This window comes from Hydractinia symbiolongicarpus, chromosome 2 (assembly GCF_029227915.1).
Source record: "Hydractinia symbiolongicarpus strain clone_291-10 chromosome 2, HSymV2.1, whole genome shotgun sequence".
NCBI lineage: Eukaryota > Metazoa > Cnidaria > Hydrozoa > Anthoathecata > Hydractiniidae > Hydractinia > Hydractinia symbiolongicarpus.
Window position 1 is genome coordinate 25817912 of NC_079876.1, and position 20009 is coordinate 25837920.

The 20009-nt window shown below is 34.0% G+C and overlaps 2 protein-coding genes across 2 annotated transcripts in view; one reads left to right on the top strand and one right to left on the bottom strand.

Moving 5' to 3' along the window:
* Nucleotides 1–108: 108 nt before the first annotated feature.
* LOC130630368 (transmembrane prolyl 4-hydroxylase-like) lies at nt 109–6780 on the top strand. The gene is made up of 10 exons (XM_057443844.1): nt 109–545; nt 2141–2219; nt 2485–2660; nt 3293–3351; nt 3440–3468; nt 3790–3967; nt 4115–4172; nt 4854–4960; nt 5065–5155; nt 5884–6780. The coding sequence occupies exons 1-10, from the start codon at nt 261–263 to the stop codon at nt 6778–6780; spliced, it is 1959 nt and encodes a 652-aa protein (XP_057299827.1). The 5' UTR covers nt 109–260.
* The window catches only part of LOC130630032 (mutS protein homolog 5-like), a 31908-nt gene continuing 18080 nt past the window's right edge, over nt 6182–20009 (bottom strand). Inside the window, exons 5-24 of the mRNA XM_057443430.1 lie at nt 19346–19470; nt 18994–19103; nt 16288–16406; nt 15821–16005; nt 15562–15624; nt 15155–15283; nt 14849–14921; nt 14084–14193; nt 13011–13094; nt 12505–12520; nt 12161–12202; nt 11643–11739; nt 11278–11373; nt 10755–10881; nt 10419–10568; nt 9732–9806; nt 9195–9332; nt 7816–7953; nt 7127–7200; nt 6182–7050 (exon numbers count right to left, since the gene is read on the bottom strand). Coding sequence (XP_057299413.1) covers nt 6969–7050; nt 7127–7200; nt 7816–7953; nt 9195–9332; nt 9732–9806; nt 10419–10568; nt 10755–10881; nt 11278–11373; nt 11643–11739; nt 12161–12202; nt 12505–12520; nt 13011–13094; nt 14084–14193; nt 14849–14921; nt 15155–15283; nt 15562–15624; nt 15821–16005; nt 16288–16406; nt 18994–19103; nt 19346–19470 — 2033 coding nt within the window. The 3' untranslated portion in view covers nt 6182–6968. The remainder of the gene's footprint in view (nt 7051–7126; nt 7201–7815; nt 7954–9194; nt 9333–9731; nt 9807–10418; nt 10569–10754; nt 10882–11277; nt 11374–11642; nt 11740–12160; nt 12203–12504; nt 12521–13010; nt 13095–14083; nt 14194–14848; nt 14922–15154; nt 15284–15561; nt 15625–15820; nt 16006–16287; nt 16407–18993; nt 19104–19345; nt 19471–20009) is intronic.

The following is a 20009-nucleotide window of genomic DNA, read 5'->3' on the forward strand; positions in this document are numbered from 1 at the left end:
CACTCTCCGTAAAAGTCATATAAACTCATGCATGAGAGGTCTGGTGACTATATTGTAATATATCGAACATGTTGAACTGACCATGTTAAGAGAGTTAACCACCGGAATTCTGCGCAAACGATGTTGATAAAAACATAAAAATCTCAAATCTGGAAATCGCTGCAGGAATATGAAGCAATTGTAGTGATGATGCTATAATCGAATGTGACATATACATATTAGATACATACATTAAATATTCGCATATATACATTGCCAAAATGAGCAAATATTTCTTTATCTTTATTCATCTTCTCAATATATTCATAAATGGTGAAATCATGTACATTGATGGATCCAATAACTTTGCAGCTTCGCACAGCAGCAGTAATAATGGAGACGACGAGTCCTCACATTTACCACTGAGCGCTCTATTTTCACAGTCTGATCGATATAAATGTCTAGTGGATGGATGCAAGAAAGGGGGAAAAATGCAGGAGAAAGTTTATTATGGCCCCAGATTTCAACAGATACATCTTGCATTACCTAGGAGGGAGTATACTGAGGTAGTGTTTTCTAAATTGAAATTCTCTTTAAAATTTGTCTTATTAATAACTCAAAGTTCAGCAAATTCGCGTGGTTATTTCCATGTTCTACAGCTGGAGCTTAATTATAACGGATAAAGTTGAAGAACTACTTAGATTCCAGCTTGGTTTTTTTTATTCTCACTTAGCTTGCACAACCATCGCCAATCTCGTTCCTAGAACTCCCTTTTCTTTCCGGAAGTACCAGAAAAAAGCTCTCGGAACGAGACTACAACCTTTTAAATTCTTTTTTTAAACCAATTTTTACGATTCTTCTTCAGGCCTTTGCTCCATCGTCCTTCTTATAAAAGACATATTTCTTTTTGTTCCTTTAGTGTTTAAAGAATAAGCCACACTGGAAAGCAGGATTCTTATTAGCCGGAATGTGGCTCTGTCTAATAAATGTTTTTATAATTATAACAGCCAAAATATTTCACGTTTATGCATTGGATAGACCAAGGAGGTCTCTCTACAAAAACGAAAAATTACGTCACAAAAATTAGTTTATAGTGGAACATTGGAACACCAAGCCTAAGCTTCTTCTTATAGCTGGTGTTCTACTGACAAAGTAACAAGGGGGCTTTTTGTTACCCTCTTAACTGGCGCTTTACCACAGATTTTTTATAAGACTTTTTTAACGCCATCACACCCGCTATGCTTCTTTTAGTTTTTAATGTAATATATTATAGTTAACTTCTAAGATATACAGTGGTAAAACGTTACAAAAAGATCTAATACGTTAAAATTTAAAAATAGAAGAAAGAAAAAATGGAAAATATAGCAATGCCATTATACCTTCAAGTCAGGAGACTCATAGAAGGCAAAAAAGTCTTATCATTGAGAACCTGCTGGATCTACGCTATGCGTAGTTCGCGAGCTTGTCGAAAGAGAAATGTTAATTTTGGCTCCATTTACAACAGTTAACGTATTTGTAATATTTACAACTTGTTTAAAATATTAGTAAAAAGATAAAGGATAAAGTGTAAGTGTGGACATTAGTTTGAATTCGAAAAAGGATGATGAATATTGTTATTAAAAGAAGGATGTTTCTTCTTGTAGACAACACAAGATAAATTTTTTCACTTTTGATTGAAAAGTTTTAAAACAACATTTGTTTTGTAAGATTGATGGTTTAATTTTGGAGATCTTGTTCCAGATATATGGGCCGCGATACGAAATGGAAAATCGACTGAACTTTTTTTTCCTAAATGGCGTGTAATACAACCCAGTACATCTAGTGACATATTTGTTTTTCATCACATAAAACGTGTTTGAGAACTAGCTAAGAATTCTCTATTTAAACTTTTAGGGTAGGCTGTAGAGCACTAAAAAATGTTTAAGAAGTTTGCTAAGCTAAGGAATCTTTGAAAATCCATTAGATTTAACACAGTAAATTTCTTAAAGCTGTAGTTTTTAAGCTTTTTAAAAAGCCAGCTATATAGAGTATAGTATAGTACTACTTGAATCGATTTAAAATTTATAAAAAAACTCTGAAAGTATTCGGTGCGCTCTACATCACACCAACGCAGGGGAGGGAAGTCTTTTTTCACTGTACATGACTTAATAATTTTGTTTAGACCGGCTACGTGGAAAATATTACGTGCAATAATCGTGTGATGAGCGTGAAAACGTTAAGTAAAACTCCACAGATTTTTGGTGAGTCATTTCTTACATTGATAGATGGAGTCGTGTAACTGCAGAAAAGTCGTGTCCACGCTCCTTGATATCCCGACGAAATTTAATTAAAAAAAAAATACGTTTAGTGACAAAAATTTCCCTTCACAAAATATTTTCTGTGTGAAATTTTTACCAATGAATAATTTTGCTTTATTCCCGACGAATTAGCCCTGATGAGATATCATCTTCAAGTCAATTCTATATAGTCAAGCATAATCTTACAGTAAATATGGTTTTTACATAGAGATTACAAATTTCCTGAGTCCCAATGAAACGGAACTGATCATTGACATGGTGAAAGCGAAGGGAATGAAAAAACCTTCCCTAAGAAATATGACAGTTCAACTTCCTGATGAAATCAATCAACATATATTTGACGGTTGGGATGAAGATTTTGATGGACACCTGTCAATTAAAGAGGTGACTACAGATTAATGTATTTTTAAATGATCTCTGAAGCATGACGAGCAGGGAATTACAAAACCGCCCAAATAAACGCCCGCTTAATGATAAAGACACATGGCGTTTGTTTGAAAACTTTTGTTGGTAGTTTGCACACATTTTAGGGGATTTTGATTGGACTTTTAATTGCAATTAACCCTCCAGTAAATTAATTCTCCTAACTTATCACATCAATCATATAAATCATCAACATGGCCGACAAAAATTCACTACCCTCGCCCTCTTCCATCCACCCTTTAAGACCTTCCACAAGAAAAGCTAAAATATTCATCCTCCCGATATGTCAAACGGGTTTTGCCGATTCTATTGATCTTAACTGATATGGCGGACAGATTAACTTGAAGAATGCTTATTTCTCGACCTGGATGTCCATATAAATGAAAACAGTAGGAAACGAATTATACACTTTTTTAGAGTCACGGTGTATCTTTTTAACCTCTTCCCCAGTTTTTTTTTCTAACTGGCCCTGCGCTTTATAACAGGTTTGGCGAAAAAGGTGTTCGTCTCGCTGGTAGATATACAAAAAGAAATAACAAGCTCTGAGATCGAATTTGGTATCCTTTGTCAACAACAATTTTTCTTCTTTATAGATCAGTCAAATTACTGAGTTGAATCCATACCTGTTGACGGAAGATGATGTTGTAGATTTGTAAGTAACATTTTGAAGGGTTGATCAGTTGAATTAATTTAAACTGTGAAAAATAATTATCTACTGATGCTCTTGTTGTTAATTTTAGGATAAAGTCAATTGACAAAGATGAAAACAGTACGTTTTTTTTATGCTAAAAAGAGAAACTTTTAGATTGTTCCGCAAGATGTTTGTCGCGAAACCTAGGGAACCTAAAAACAACCTCGTTCCCAGAGCATTTTATTGTCAGACAGGCCTTAAAAACTGCTCAGGGGCCGCAAGACCCTGGGGATGAGGCCGACCTGAAAATTTATTACGCTAACGCTTTTATAAGATTCATTTAAATTTAGAAAAATCTAAAAATTTGAAAGATAGAACCGATGTCCCTTTTTGGTATTAAAAACTGTTATCTTCCTAAGTTCTATTTTTGTCTCTAATTTTCATATTTCTCTTCTCTAGATTATCTCAGTTTTGGTGAATTATTCGAAGGTGGTTTGCAGGAATTTAAAAATAATCTAGACGCAAGAGAACGAGTGAGAAATAATTTTAAAATAAAAAATGTTGAAGAGGCTTGGTTGTGGCATGATGAAGATGAACTACTTGCGTATGAAGATTTGCTAGAAGATTACCATGAACGGTGAGTCAGTCTTGACATTTTCATTGTCAAAGAGTCCTGAGAACGCAGTTGTTTTTTTCGTCTGCAGAGTTGGCAAGTAGACTAGGTCAACAATCTAATTGCTTTTTTTAGTGTAGTGTATGATTCTACCATAATTTCTTTTTGTAGTGTAAAAATTGTCACTGGTATTCCTAGCGAACTTTCTGAACAGACGGAACCGATTCAAGTAAGAAATACTTTTACACACGACACCACTGTGTTCACGTGTCGTTATTCTTCTGTCCGTAAATGCCATGTTACACTTTCCAGGGTAGCCATTTCTATATTGAGGAAAACACGCCGTTCAACCGGTCTGCTCTTCATAAATAGGAACTAAAGTCTTCATAAAATCTTTGTTTTCTGACTTTAAATATTGTGTAGTTTTAGGAAATTTTTTTGGTCATTTAGCTTTACTTTAATTCAATATACTTGTAGTTCTTGTGTAATAAAAGCTTCTTCTGTGAGAGCTTAACTTGAAAATTCCCACAACCGATAAAGTGGTACCACATGACATTCTTGACTCCGGAGCTCTTTGAGATAAACTGGAAAATGACCTCCGGAGACGCTTAATACGTTTAAAGTTTACCTTCAATTTGCGCATGATGGTAGTAAGCGACAAACCAAAGATTTTTTGTAGTAAAAGAAAAGTTATGAAGTTTATTTCGGGCTGAAAGATTTAGTAAGGATTTCGAAAGAGCACAGAAAGAATTGATATGTTTACCTAAGTAAGTAGACTTCATCTTTGATGGAGTGCCTAACAGATAAGAAAATACATATTTTGATGCAGCTAGTCTAATCTAACATATGATATTGTGAATTTTTAGATTGGAAATATATTTTATCATTTTGTATCATTATTACATTTTAGGTCAGGAAACACGAAGAGGGCGCATTTACTGCATGCCAGCAAGATTCAATGGGCGTTGATAGTACGCCTTGCTGCGTGTATGGCGGGAAGAACTGTCGCATGTGCAGGTAAAAGGTGGCTTTAGTTAGCACTAACGCCCCATGATTGTCAAGAAGAAAGGAACGCCCTGCTTGTTTTCCGCCTCAACCTGGATATATATTTTCTTTTTTAGATATGCGACAATTATGATATTTTTGAATGACGTTGAGGAGGGCGGAGAGCTGGTTTTTCCGCTTGCTCAAAACGATACTTTCTCCTGGCATGTATGTAAACTTTGCAATACTACCCTATTCGCTAATTTTCCCGCAGTGAAAAAAAACTATTTCGCTCGTATTAATTTTCGCACAGTGAAAAAAAAATATTTCACTCGTACTAATTTTCGCGCAGTGAAAAAAAACTTTTTTTACAACATTTCGCGCAATGACAAATATTTATAGGCAAAAATTAGTACGAATAAGGTACAAAAGTTAGTCATTAATTTGTGGGATTTTATTTAAGAATTTTTAAGAGAAAAATTTTTTTAAAAATCATTTACTTATTTATACACTTGTATTTACAAGACACAACCTCGCCCCCAGGGCATTTTTCTTTTTGTGCCGCCGTAATAACGGACCTAACCCTGGAAAACCTATATTAAACTTAATAACGAAATTAAGACCTCAGAATGGCCTAAAATTAAATGAATTATTTTAATCAGTTCTTGACGCTCACAAAATACTTATTTTTAAGCCCTTGAATAAAAGCTTCGTTCAACTAGCATCAGTTAATTCAAATCATTTCTAAAAAATCCCTTTTCACTGTAATCTTATTGAAAGTTGACTAAGTAGCGGATTTCTGTTCATAACGCAGTTCCTAATCGATTAAATTATAAACTCTTTTCACCTGCACGTAGTAAACCTATTAGGCGATTTCGCATCGCTACGTATAGGTCACATTGTAGCGGCACTTTGCAAATTTGTCAGCGCGGCTATTAACAATGTTTTCTCTTTAGAACTTAAAAGAAGACACGATTAAGAAGTGTGAAAAGTTTCCAAAAATATCACACTCAAACATCATTGTAAAACCCGAACGAGGCAAAGCCGTCATGTGGTACAACCATCTTATATCCCCTAGTTCAGGCTGGATGGGACAAATGGACCCACAATCCATTGCAGGGAGCGCACCAGTTACACGCGGAGTGCAATGGATAGCTAAAATGTGGCTTAACATAATTGGGGACGGAGTAAACGAACTTCGCCCATGGAAAATGGGAGCGAACTGGTTATCGAAAAATAACAAAAACAACAAAATTGTAGAAGAATTAAGAAACGATTATTTTAGAGAAGGCGAACCATATGTACATGAATATAAAACTACATACAACCACGCGATCTCACAAAAACTTCTCAAGTCGCAAACACAAGAAGAAACACTAGAACCTGACGTTAAAGTTGAATCTGAGAGTGTTTCAGTAGAACAAAATACAAACGACGTTGTCACTGAAAACGAAAAACTGGTTACGCCAGAGCCAAGTAGTGAACCTGTTGAACATGAAATTGAGCAATCTTCAATCACTGAAGATTTGCAATCAGACATAATCACTCAACCTGAAGTTGATGTTGAAATAGTAAATCCTGACCCTGTTGTGGGTATGAACACAACAGAGAGTAAGCCAGAAGAAGAGAGACGTACCTTTCCTAAAAGCGATACTGTTCCTCTGGGACCGCCCAAAAGACCTTTAGACCCAACCCAATCTTTCGGAGGGAAAGCCATTGATAATAGACTCGTCAGGGCATCTCTATTGCTACTTGAAGAGTTAGATAGAGATGAACTTGAAACGATAGCTCGAAGTTTGCACGAAAAGTTGCATTTAGCTTGTATCCCACTTATAGTAACTCCTTTTGGTTGAAAAAGTCTTACTTCCTCGTATGGATATTCATGAACTTATCGCGTTCAAAACTGGTTTATCAAGACAAAAGTTAACCTATAAATGCCTTATTAAGTTGGCGTTAACCCAGGCATGATCAAGATTAACCGCTTAGATCAATTTCGACCATGCGAGTCTGAAATATTCTTTAGGACCAAAGGTTAAAACGGCTACAAAATACTTTTCAAAAAGCTCTGTAAGTCATCAACGTCGAGATCTTTTTGGAGAAACTCGTCCACGATTTGTACCAACCTGAAGTTTAAAAAACATTACAAGATGAAGAAGACGTGACATCTAGTTGTTAGAGAATAAAGAATAAGGGACGGACCTTGATTCCTCGTCTTTATTCGTCTCGGATGAACGCTTCGTGATTGGTTTATGATTTTTTATACTCTCACAGATCTAAAATAAAAAGGATGCTATTATAATTAAAAATTAATTTTATACTACGTCTCATCGTTAGAATTTCAGTCAGTACTGCCAATTATTGAAAATAATTATTTATTCGGTTATATCGATCGTCAGCATTTGGGTTTAAATGAATTAACAATCTCCCAGTCTCAATTAGTCTGTCAATAAAGCAAAAATTAACATTAAAAGTCATGGTTTGATCCAAATGATCTAAAGTATTCAGTTGTTGTAAAGTTACCGTGCGCTTAAAGGTAGTGTTCCTAGCCAACTTAAAACCGTTTTTACTGACAGCGAACCGGCTTGTGTATCAGGCAAGCAAGTTAAAGCTTTGCTATGCGCATTTCTGACATGTGAAGTAAATTATTTACCACCGAAGGGACAGTAGAATCACCCAACAGATTACATAGGTTTAATAATAGCCGTATTCCGTCTACCTGTGTGTCCGCAAAAGCCGCGTCCTGTTTCGGAAACACGAAATGCGATATATAAAGGACGGGAGACCCTATTTTTCCACGGGTTAACGACTAGTTCAGTTATAATAATATAAACGTAAGCATTCAGTTAAAATGCCTTCGTTTGAAGAAATATGTACTCGAGACCACACACCTGTGTTGCGCGTTCAATAATAGGCTGAGGTATACAAGCTGATTTAGCAGTTTGTGAAGCGTAACTCGTATCAACAAATCCATCTTTAAGTTGATACAGATATATTATCTCCTCATCCGTTTTCATAATGTCCATAGTCTGCGAAATATAAGAAAATAAAACATTAAACGTAATATGTTTAACCACGGATGTTGTTCGATACACGCTGTTACTTGTTATGTCATATTACAGACATAAATGTAAAACGAATATTCGCGAAGCCAAAATTTCAGGGAATATTTCCCTGAATCTGTATTTTAAATAATTTCGCGCAGATTAATTTTCGCATATCGAGAATTTAAAAAAATTTGCGAAATAAACTCGAGACGTTGAATATTTTTCGTCAGAGAAAAACTCAAATCAAGGTTACTTACTATAAAGAATATAAAGACTAAAGTTGAAAAACAAATTAATTAATAATAATAGACAAAATAGAAAAATATTTTAAATTTCACGAAATCAACATTTTCGCCGAAGAGAAGCAAAAATTGCGACACTAGCAGAGCTCCTGAAGGTAAGATCCAAGATAATAATAAATAAAAAATTAAAAAAAATAAATAAAAAACAGTGAAAAAAAATAAATAAAAAACAGTGAAGAGCATATACTATCAAATGTTAATCTTTTTGTTTTTCAAGAGTAGCGAGTAGTAGTAGCGATAATGGCAAAACTTTACGCAAGTCGTATATATAACAGAACATATGATGATGTGGACGCAGGGTTAAACAATTATCCCCTTCTCTCCTTGTCACCTTTCTTTGCAAGTAATTACCAAGATAAGGCCTAATGATATGACAAAAAAATAAAATGACAAAACATCATCGTATAATAGATGGTTCGCAGGGCGGGTGAAGATTATCATGTGTTAGTCGCAGTTAGTCGTTGTGTTAGTCGTTGTTAGTTTCTGCGATGTCCACATTTTAAAACAATTAACTGCAGAGGTCCAGAAAATCAAGAAACTAGGCCATTGCTGACGTCAGCAAATATCATCAAAGTTTGAAGTTTCAAAATAACCTAAGCTACTAAGTCCGTTGTGAATATTAAAAGTAAACTTTGACAACTTTAAAATGAGTGTGTCTAGTATGAAAAGTAGGAGTCGGTTTATTTAGATCCTTTTTTAACAGGGAATTTGATTGACAATTTCCTCTTAACATGAGTAACTTGTCAAGAGATGTTCGATCTAATGCCCCACACATTAGTTTAAAAATCTTCTGACGAGTTACTCTGTTTCAAGTTTCAGAGCAATCAGCACTACGCAAATTAGACAAGCTCGTGTGAAGATGCATAGCGGGAGGAGGGTTTCCTGGCTCCTTGTAGAGGAAACAAACAGACATTATCTTACCTGGTACAAGGGGACGTCAGATTCAACTATAAATTCTTTTAGGTGGTGAAAATGGGTTGAGACAAGCACACATGGGGCATCTTCTTTCCGATCTAACCAATACTTCAATGTTGCATATAATAAGGCTAACCCGTCAACCTACGAAAAAATAAAATTCATTTGACTGCAACAATTTTTTTTTTAAAAATTCTTTTTTTTACAACACAGAACCACCCGTAGTTTTTACAAAATGAAGCATCAGGAAAAACAATGTTTCTAAACTGAAATACACAGAGGTCCCTGTCGCATCGTGTTGAATTTAAAACTGCGTCAGAGTGTTCGTTTTCTTAAACGAAATGCTGACTCTTATTCTGCTCCACTCTATAAACACGTAATACTGTGGATTTACATTGTATTGCTAACCAATATGGAAACGAGGCTTTACATGTTACAGGAAATACCCACGAGATGAATTTGTTTAGTTTCTTCCTCCATGGTATCTAGCTGGTTGATCACATCTCGTTAAGCAGAAAAAAACACACGCACCAACTTACTCACCGCCGCAGTGCCTTTTCCAAACTCATCGATAATCACACAAGAATGTTTTGTAGCATTCGCAACTGCGTTAGAAACCTATATAAAAAATAAATAAATAAAAAAAAGAATAAAAGAAAGAGAAAATACGTAAAGAGGAAGGTCTTTTTGCTAACCCATACAAAGTACAGCAGATATTTAATTTTCGCAACTCAACCATTCTCCGTTAGACTAAAAAGCAAGACAAGTGAACGTCTCTATCATAATTTGGACAAACCCTCCATTCCTTTCCATACTCTTGCGACATATACATGTGCAACCCTACATAATTTCGACCTATATATGTGCGGCTTTATATTCTTTGTAACGAATATCTTTAATTCGATTGCTCTCCGTCTCATTCGAACCTGTATAGACCAGCGCTTTCGCTTTTATCATAATTTAAAATCAACAATGAACTTCAAATGTGAGATTTGTTTTGGCATTTGATGGACAACGCGCCATTTAATGAATGATGTTTTGATTCAAAAAGAAACAACGAAATCAAGTGATTAGGCAAAGGAAAATTAACAAAAATAATAGGTTTAAAAGTTCAAGTATTACCCGAATTTAAGAGAGCTTTCTTGTCTTCCTCAATTAATTACTTAGTAATGTAAGAAATTTTCACAGAAAAAAGAATACTGTACCCTATGTATCATACGAAAAGCTTACTTGATCCAAGTCAATCATAAAAGTTGACAGAGGGACGGAAACTGATTCATTTGTGTGAATTCTGGTGAAGAGACCATCCTTAATGCTGACGTCAGCATGCTCTGCTGGTACAAAGCTTCCAATGTGACTTAAATACACGATTAGTCCCACCTGAGGAAGAAAAAGAGTATGTCAAATGTGTATTAGAAAATATTCAAAACAAGCAACAACAAAAAACAGATAATTTCAAATTCATACTGTCTATAACTTTTCCTTATTAGTTAAGAACTTTTGCCCCACTGTACGTATGTTTAAACAAGTAAAGGAAATTCTAGAAAAATGGATAATCGAGGTTACCTGTTTTATGTACACACTCTTGCCACTAGCATTCGGGCCAGTTATGATTTTCATTTTCCCTTCTTTGTCGCTTAAGTTAGTATCATTCTTTACAAACTGGTTCACGCAAAGCGCTTGAAGAGGGTGCCTAGAAGAACACAAAACAACTGGTTACCATTCTCTTTGATAAAACGCAAATATAAAACCAGGATAGGATACAGAATTCAGTTTAACATCAACACTCTGCAAGGATGAAGTTGTCAGCTTTGGGTCACTGAACGGGGGGAAAGGTGTCACACATTCTATACATTTTCAGTACATACTCAGTGCTTTCTAACATATTTTGAATTTAGTAAATTTTATTTTCGCCTACACCACCTCATGAACATGTTTTCATGTCACACACATACGTGAACAGCAAATATGCATGAAAATACACTGAATACACACGATTGTTATTACATAAAAAACAACACACCAGTAGATGGGAAGGACAAGTAAAAATCATTTTGTTTAGTTACAAATTTCTGCTATGTTTTTATACCTGCCTCCAACAATTTTGACGATATTTTCGTTTCTATCGAGTATATTTGGACGAGTTAGTTCCAGTTCCTTTGCACATGATGCCAGGGCGAGTATACTAAATTAAAAATAAAATAAATACAAAAATAACTGACCAGCAGAAAAGAACAAATGGTTCAGCATTGTTAAATCGCAAAAAGAGTGCGAGACTTTAACATGCAGTGAAATTAGCTTGTCGCCAGCAAATTAATGAATCCCATTCAACATTCATCTTCCAGACTATCAACCAAAGTAAAAACACTTCCATAGACAGTATATAGCATGAAGGAACAACTTCTCGTATATCTCCTTAAACAAAGTATCGTTTTTATACTACAAAAAACGAACCAATCGAGTTCAGCAGACGCTTCCACAACGTCGTGTATGAGATCAGCACGTTCTAAAATCACATCTTGCAAACGTTGCATAATCGCCATCTCGTGGTCTGAAAAGAGAAGAAGCATAGTAGATAGGTATCATTATTTAATAATCTTAATAGGTGGGACAACCTGACTTAAAATGGGTAAAAATGTTACATTCACTAATAATATGGGTGGAATATAAACCCCGAAGATTAAATTTAAGAAAATACGGGGCGGAATATTAACCCCAAAGAGTGAATTTAAGAAATACTTGATTTAATATGGGGCAACCAACCCCGAATAATACTTGACTTAATATGGATAAAATGTGGATATAAAAAATGTGGCAACCAACTCTGAATAATACATTTACTTAACTTCAATATGGGTGGAATATTAACCCCAAAGAGTGAATTTTTAACCCACATGATTTAATATGGTTGAAAATCCATCCCTGAATAATCAAATCAACTAAAATTGTTTTAATATGAGCGAAATACTAACCGCGAATATCACATTGGAGGTCTCCCAACTTCTGGTCTAACTCTTAAAAAGGTAAAGATATGATTTAAATGTCAAAACCACATCGTGCTGTGCTTTGGTGATCTGGTTATTAAAAGACTGCTAAATTAAGTAAGTATATAAATTGAATGTATACAACAACTAATAATTATCGAGCTACCTTCAAGCAAAGAAATAATCTAACTATAAAGAGTTATTACCTGTGGTACATTCAGACTTGTAATAAACTAAATCCTCGGCTACAAACTATAAAGAAATTCTCATTCTCAAGTGAAGTTACAGGCTAACTGAAAGTAGTTTTCTCCTAGACAAACCATGTTACATACTGGAAATAATTAAAGACTAGAGATTAATTCTAATTCTGGTTGAAAAAAAAAAACTTAACGCATGAGAAAAATAAAATTGTTCTATCTAGTGAAAACATTAAAAACTAACTACAAATCTGCACTCATACTAGTGGAACTCTCCATACATTCATGTTCTAATTAACAGATCTTGGTTGCTTTACTTTCGATTATTAATTCTGAAACACTGTTAAAAATGTGGCTTAGTGTGAGTGCTGGACACTGTTAACAATGCGCCTTAGTGTGAGTGCTGGACACTGGGTTGTACATCAACATTGCATACTTTTTTAAATGAAATGGCGCAGCCCTCAAAATCTTTTCACACGAAATGAGTTGGCCCGTACCTAACGCCATTTCATAAAGAGGCTCACCACCTTCTAATTCGATAAACCAACTATACATGCATAGACTCGTTTGACGTAGTCTGAAAGTAGCTTGGACTGATACAGTATAGAAGTAGCAAACTAAATTATTAAATAAATACATACTCTAAATTCCAGGCTTGGATCAATATCATAATCACCAGTCCTCTTCATTTCTTCTGTGATTGGAATGTTCAATAAATAACCCAGCTAGAGAAATAACATGAAAATAAATATAAAGGAGAATTTTGAAAACATGCATACTTTAAAACGAATTTTTAGTTTTGGAAGAGAAAGATTTTCTGTTACTTCTTATAACCTTGACAGATTTAGTATCTAAAACCACGGTCAATATGAAATTTTAAAATACACTGACATACATTTCCCCCAATAAGAAAACCTCCGGGGACAGATTAAAAATATACCGAGTATGGATAATATAATACCATGTATAGATAATATCATACCATGTGTAGAAAATATCGTACAATGTATGGATAATATAATATCATGTATAGATATTATCATACAATGTATGGATAATATAATACCATGTATAGATAATATCATACCATGTATAGATAATATCATACCATGTATAGGTAATATATTATCATGTATGGATAATATCATACCATGTATAGGTAATATATTATCATGTATGAATAATATCATACCATTTATGGATAATATCATACCACGTATAGGTAATATAATATCACGTAAGAATAATATCATACTATGTGTAGGTAATATAGTATCATGTATGAAAAAACAATACCATGTATGGAGAAGTAATACCATATATGGAAAAACAATACCATGTATGGAAAAACAATACCATATATGGAAAAATAATACCATGTATGGAAAAACAATACCATATATGGAAAAACAATACCATGTATGGAGGAAACAATGCCATGTATGGAGAAAACAATACCATATGTGGATAATATAATATCAGTAAACACTTGTGTGTAATCCCTTCGTAATTTATTTTTACCTGAGGCTAAAAAATTATATCAAAAAGGTCCCTTAGTTGTCCATAGACAAAGTCTAACACTCTGCAATCAAAGTTTTTCCTATATCTTATAAAAGTTATCGATTAGCACACATTCCTCCTGGAAGTTGCAACAGGGACATAGCTGATGTATATCACCAATCATAATGGTTGTAAGGTTAAAAAACACACAAACCTGTGGAAAGTAGGTGACACTGCATTTTGTGATTGACGTATTCAACTTTGATAATTCTTCTTGAGCAATCAACGTCATTAAATGCGGGATACCATCAAACGTACGTTTTTCTAAACATGATTGCTTTTGTAAACAAATCGAATGTTTTCTTGTTTTCACTAACATTCATTAAGAAGAAAAGCAAAAAGAATGAATCTAGATTAATTAACCACGCAAGTGGTAGTGTTTTTCATGAATTTGCTAAAAGTAAAGCTGGAATAGATTCATGCAGTTTTCATAAGAAATTTAACTCAATTAGGGTGATGAAATACCTGGTTATTGGCAACATGCACAACCATATTTTCCCCAATAAACGCTCTGGTCGTTTATAAAATTTTTAGGATTTAAAAGGGGGAGGGGAAGCGAATTTATTTACACAAAACACTTTGTGATATGTGAGATATTTTTTATATATCCTCAATCTTTACAACGTCACCTTCTTCGTTATTAAAGTCAAGGGGGCTTTATTGGAGAAAATACAGTATTTGGGAATTGAAAAGTCCAGCTTTAAGCTGAAAACTTTCGTTTCACGAATTAGTCCCATATTTCCAAATTTACACCCAATTTATTTGGGATCACAAAAGTTTCTTGCTAACGTAGTTCTGCTTAGGCGTGCACAACTTATTAATAAATGCTATTTATAATCATTTTTATTTCTTTATCTACTGTTGCAAAGCCCTCGTGTGGGTTTTAAAAATGAAATAAGAACTGTCAAACATTTCTTACTCTCATCTAACTCAGCATCGATACCTTCCCTTACAACGAAGTGATTCGAAAACGCTGATTCTTCAAAATCCACCTATTTTAAATAAAAACATTTTGAATAAACACAAAAACTTAAGAATTGCAATTTTTTAAATCAGCAGTGCAAAAAGCAGATGTTAGTTCAAGTGGAAAGTTCAAGTGATGATCTACAGTGAAAAAACAATCACACTTAATGCATATAAGAATGCATCAACATGCCATGATGAAAAGAGCACAAAAAAGCAACCTACACAAGATACCACCAAAACCCTTCTAACAAACACTTACAATTTGTTTGATGAGGTTAGCAACGTGCAGAAGATCTGTTGAAAATCTAGTTGATATCTTTTGTATGACATCCAAATCCTGTGGTAACCCTTTACATACATCTCCAATACAAATGGCATTGAAGACAGTCTAAATAAAGTAACAATGTTTGTTAAAGGGGCTTTCTGTTTTGCATAAAACACAAATAATACATATTTGAGAAAAACAATAAAAACAATATTGTTGTTAAGTGACAGGAGCTCCTCTTCAGTCCAAAGGGTTGTGCGTTCGTTTATATTCCAATAGTTAATGCACTTTTCAAAATAAATCTTTAACGTAGCGGTTACACTAGAGAAGTTTTATCTACATTCAATTGTGTTTAGCATACCTCAATTATGTTATGTGTCAAAGACCTAAAAGCTGCTCACCTTGTACATACTTTGCCAATCCAGTAAACTGACACATGTTGATCTCATCTTTGACAAAATCAACTAAATATAATAATATAGGTTGTAGTTTGAAGACTGGAAGTGGGTCTTCTTTACAAAATAAATGAAAAAATGTGTCAGAAAATCAAGCACCTGCAACTAATGTGAATTTAGTATCGATTCACATACCTTACCTGCTTTTGACTTAATAATAACTGAGAAAACGTTAACTACAAAAGCATCAAACAACTTTACCTACCATGACATTCTTTGTGCTCTTTAATGCATCTTGCAAAGCCTGCATCGCTTCAACATTCCTGGGACTAGTAAAGAACGAGATGGCGTCTAATCGTTGCTGTAGTGTTTGTTTATTCGTAGTTGGTTGAAGAAACCATTGTCTCAAGAGAAAGGAACCATGTGATGACCTGGTGTGATTCATTATGCCTAATGGAATAAAATTGACCATGTAACTGTGCCAACGCAGCCCTTGACGGAGGAATTTAAGCGTACTGCTGTCAACAGCATGCCTAAAACGTGTTATGTGTGAGGGTAACATATAAAATAGCCTGTAGATCAGTTATATGAATAGTTTAGAAAGTAAAACCACGACGTTTTGGGATCCTCTTCACAAGGTCATTATCCACAACACCCCTCTAAACAAAATAAATTATTCTGGCTAGAAAATCATAATAACAATAAAATTAAACTCTATTTTTAATAAATTACCGAACAGAGAGAGTCCTTCTTTTCCGACAGCACCTGATTTGTATACAGATGGGTGAGATTCTTTTTGAAAGATTTGCAAAGCAGAATAAGTGGATACATCAATAGTCATCAAATCCTTTCTAAATCAACCAATGTTTCATGTTAGTTTTTGTAACAAATTTACAGCATTGTGAGGTGCAATATTGAAACTGCATAAGAAAGAATAAAGAAACTATGAAAAAAGTAAAAATATCAACTGACATAATACACTCACTAACTAAAGAGTATTTTGTATACTGTATGAACCTTTATAAAGACTGGTTCAAATTCTGTAACGATAACACCCAGCCCAAAAGTGTATGTAGTGCAATAACATATGCACCCATGTAGAAAACATTTGTTGTAGTGAAAATTGAAATTTCTTTAAAATAAGTTTCACTCTAGTATTGACTGGTATTGAATGGTGTAACTGGTATTAAAGCTTGAAATGTGAACTGCAAGATTTAGATTTTAACACAAAAATGTGAAACAGAAATAAAATACACTATAAAAAGCTATCATTGAACATAAAAATACTGTGCCGCTATAAACACTACTTTCAGTTTTCTTTTACCTTGAGACACTACCATCCTGGACATAACATTTTGGCAACATTTTTATTTTCTATTTTTACATCATGTCTACATTATCAGACAATATGCTCCATGATTAGCAAAAATTATTACTGATTAAGACATTGATCTAACCAAGTAACTTAAAATCTCAAGTCCTAAGTTGACAAGTTCAGAGTGCTTGTAATTCATATAGAAAGAGCTTTCTTAATAGACCTATTTCCATATCCATCTGGTTCCGCGAAATATGCATGCGCCGTAGATTAGTGGTTATAGCTCTCGTACTCTGTGCGGGAGACCGGGGTTCGATTCCTCTTGACGGCGATTCAACATGGGCGAGTGAATGTTACCATAGCCCCGGGTTAACCCAAGCCATGTGAGGGAAATTGGGAAGATGGCACACTGTGTGGGCCGTTGGATGTTGCCGGGAGTTGTCTAGTAGAGCGTGGGCCCTAATTGGGTCTGCGTCGCTCAAAATGAGCATTAAATACTCTAGGACTCTCCATCTAAGCCATGGCCCCTTCTGGAAATAATAGACAGGGTATATCCCTCGATATTTGTGAGGCTAGCCATGTAAAATATGCACATCTATCTATCTATGCAAAAATGCAGAATAACATGAAAACGAGATTAGTTATGAGTAAAATTTCAGGATGCTGGTTGTTTCATCAACAAAATGTTGACTTTTACAGCTTTTAACTGGTAGTTTTGCATAATCGTTCTTAACACAGTTATAAAAAGAGCTTTGGTAGTGGTAGTGTAGCAAAAAAAGTTAAAATATGCAGATTTTAAGGGTCTATCTTTTGGTATATGTTAGCTAGCTAGCTAAAACCTAGCTAGCTAAAGCCACGTTTTTAGAATGATGTGAATACATTTTTATTTTACTGTTTTCAAGTCAAGTTAAAACGAAAACTCATTATACAGTTTACTAACGCTCAGTGGAACTTCATATTACTCTTATTAGTTCAAAGAATATAAATCAGCCAGCAGCTAAGCTACAACTCTGGAAAAACATATTGTGAATTTCAATTTGAGCCCTTAATTCCCCCAAAATCATTTTTTTTATTGAACATGCTTGAATGATGCTAACAGAAGTACCCCAGAAACCTGGAGTACAAGAAAAAAGTAACATTGACTTTGGGGAAAAAGGGAGGGGACAGTAAAGAGAGTGGATTTTCTTATAGTATTTTCACAAGTATTTTTTCCAGGGTTGTAGCTATAGCTTAGCTGCATAAGTTACCAACGAATCATTTTTCAACATTTGTTGCGTAAACTGTTATTTAAAATTAATATTTTGAAAGTATTGGCTGCTGTGATTATGTAACTGTCACACTCACTCTGTCACTACTGATTTCTTACTGACTGTCTATAATCGTACATTTGTATCAGGCATTATGATGGTTAACCTTACAGTTTGTAGGTAATATGAATTGGTAGAGCATAGAGCTTATCATATAAATCTCCATATATAGAAAAAGTCTTTTTTTAAATGGCACCCTTCCTTCTTTAGGTTTTTATCCAAAAAAATAAAAATAAAATAATATACTTTTTCGTCTGGATTTCAGCTGTAAACGTGCTTAATTTTTGTTAAAATCTCAGTCTCAATGTTCTTAAAAACCAAGTCCTTATTTATTTTGTTTTCTTACTTACATAAAATCTTGAAAATTAATCTTGCAGAATTGTTCAGATTGTTTATTTACAGAAAATAAAATGAAATTTTTCGAAAGTGTTGATTTGTGACAATATAAAACCAAAAAATTTTTTTTGACTTCACAAAAAAAATTCACATTGCTTCAACTTTGTGAACAAAATTTTAAAGGAATTTCTTTTTTTCTAGGTAGTACGTCAGGAAACATTTTGTATTTTTTTCAAGCAACCATTTTTTAATAGTTTTGTGAAGTGATCCTCTGAAGGAAAAATTTGTCATAATTTATGCCTGGGATTGTAGTTTTTAGTCAGACATTATAGATTTTCAGTTAGTCCCGTATTACTGAATTGCTGAATAAAATAACTACTGAAATAAAGACGCATCCATTTTTCTTTGCTATGATGACTTTTCGATGACTTTTTCCCAGCTTCTGAAATTTGAGACCACTATGATTAAATAGTAACTCACAGAGAAAAGGGCCTTATAAGTAAGATTGGCACATGTGTACCAGGCTCTTCCAATTCTAATCCAGGTCGAGCTTGATCAAGGTACTTTAATAATCCACCAGTTGCACTGACCTAAGGGTAATAAAAATATTCTTGTTATAAGTAAAACAACACATATTTTTTTTAGCCAAGTAAAACTAGATACAGAATATATATTTGACATCTCTTTGCAAACCGATTGAAAAAAGTCATTTGATTTAATACTATGTTTACACGTACTTGTCAATCAATTGTTGCTTAAGCATCTAGCCCGAATTCAGACCTTTTAAACTTTCTTTGTTTATTCGAAATATATCTATCTTTCTTTTGCTTACCATACTTGTATTGTTTAGTTCCAACAGAGAACTGAAATAAATTGTTCTTTCCTCATCAGAAGCTTCATCGGATAGTTTTGGCAGACCGTTAATACTGAATATCTTTCGCTTGCATAACTCATATGCTAAAAAAATGCACAACACTTGAAAATTAAATCACTCGTATATATCTAAATAAAAGTACTGGAAAGAAAAACGTGGCAAATGCTATAGCATAAGGGCGGAAATGTGTAATCAGCTTTTGCAGTAATCATTGTGTTACAATTTTCCATGCAAAAGTAGTATAGTTTTGGTACATAATTGTTTATCCCTGTGTGCAGAGCATATATCATTTTACCTCAGATGGAAACCTTTCATTATTTGTAATAAAAAAATATAACCAAAATATATAAACAGGACCAGTCAGTCTCTTGATACCTTGTTCTTGATTTATTTGCATTCAACTGTCTGTGATTTAATATACATTAAATCTAATATCTCTTTGTAGCACAAGAACTTGCTAAGTTTATTAAAAGTTCTCTCACAAAATGTTCACATATTGGCATAAAAATCATGGCCGTGTAAAATGTTGGAGCTTACTATTGGTATGTTTTCAACATTGCAACATCAGGCCTTGTGTGATGTACAGGGGTAAAGGAGTAAATGCTACATTTTGGTTGAACTA

Coding starts and splice junctions, on each gene's coding strand:
- LOC130630368 (XM_057443844.1), top strand. CDS start 261: ATGAGCAAATATTTCTTTATCTTTATTCATCTTCTCAATATATTCATA. Junction 3,968..4,114: donor CTAGAAGATTACCATGAACG/GTGAGTCAGTCT, acceptor TTCTTTTTGTAG/TGTAAAAATTGTCACTGGTA. Junction 4,173..4,853: donor AACAGACGGAACCGATTCAA/GTAAGAAATACT, acceptor ATTACATTTTAG/GTCAGGAAACACGAAGAGGG.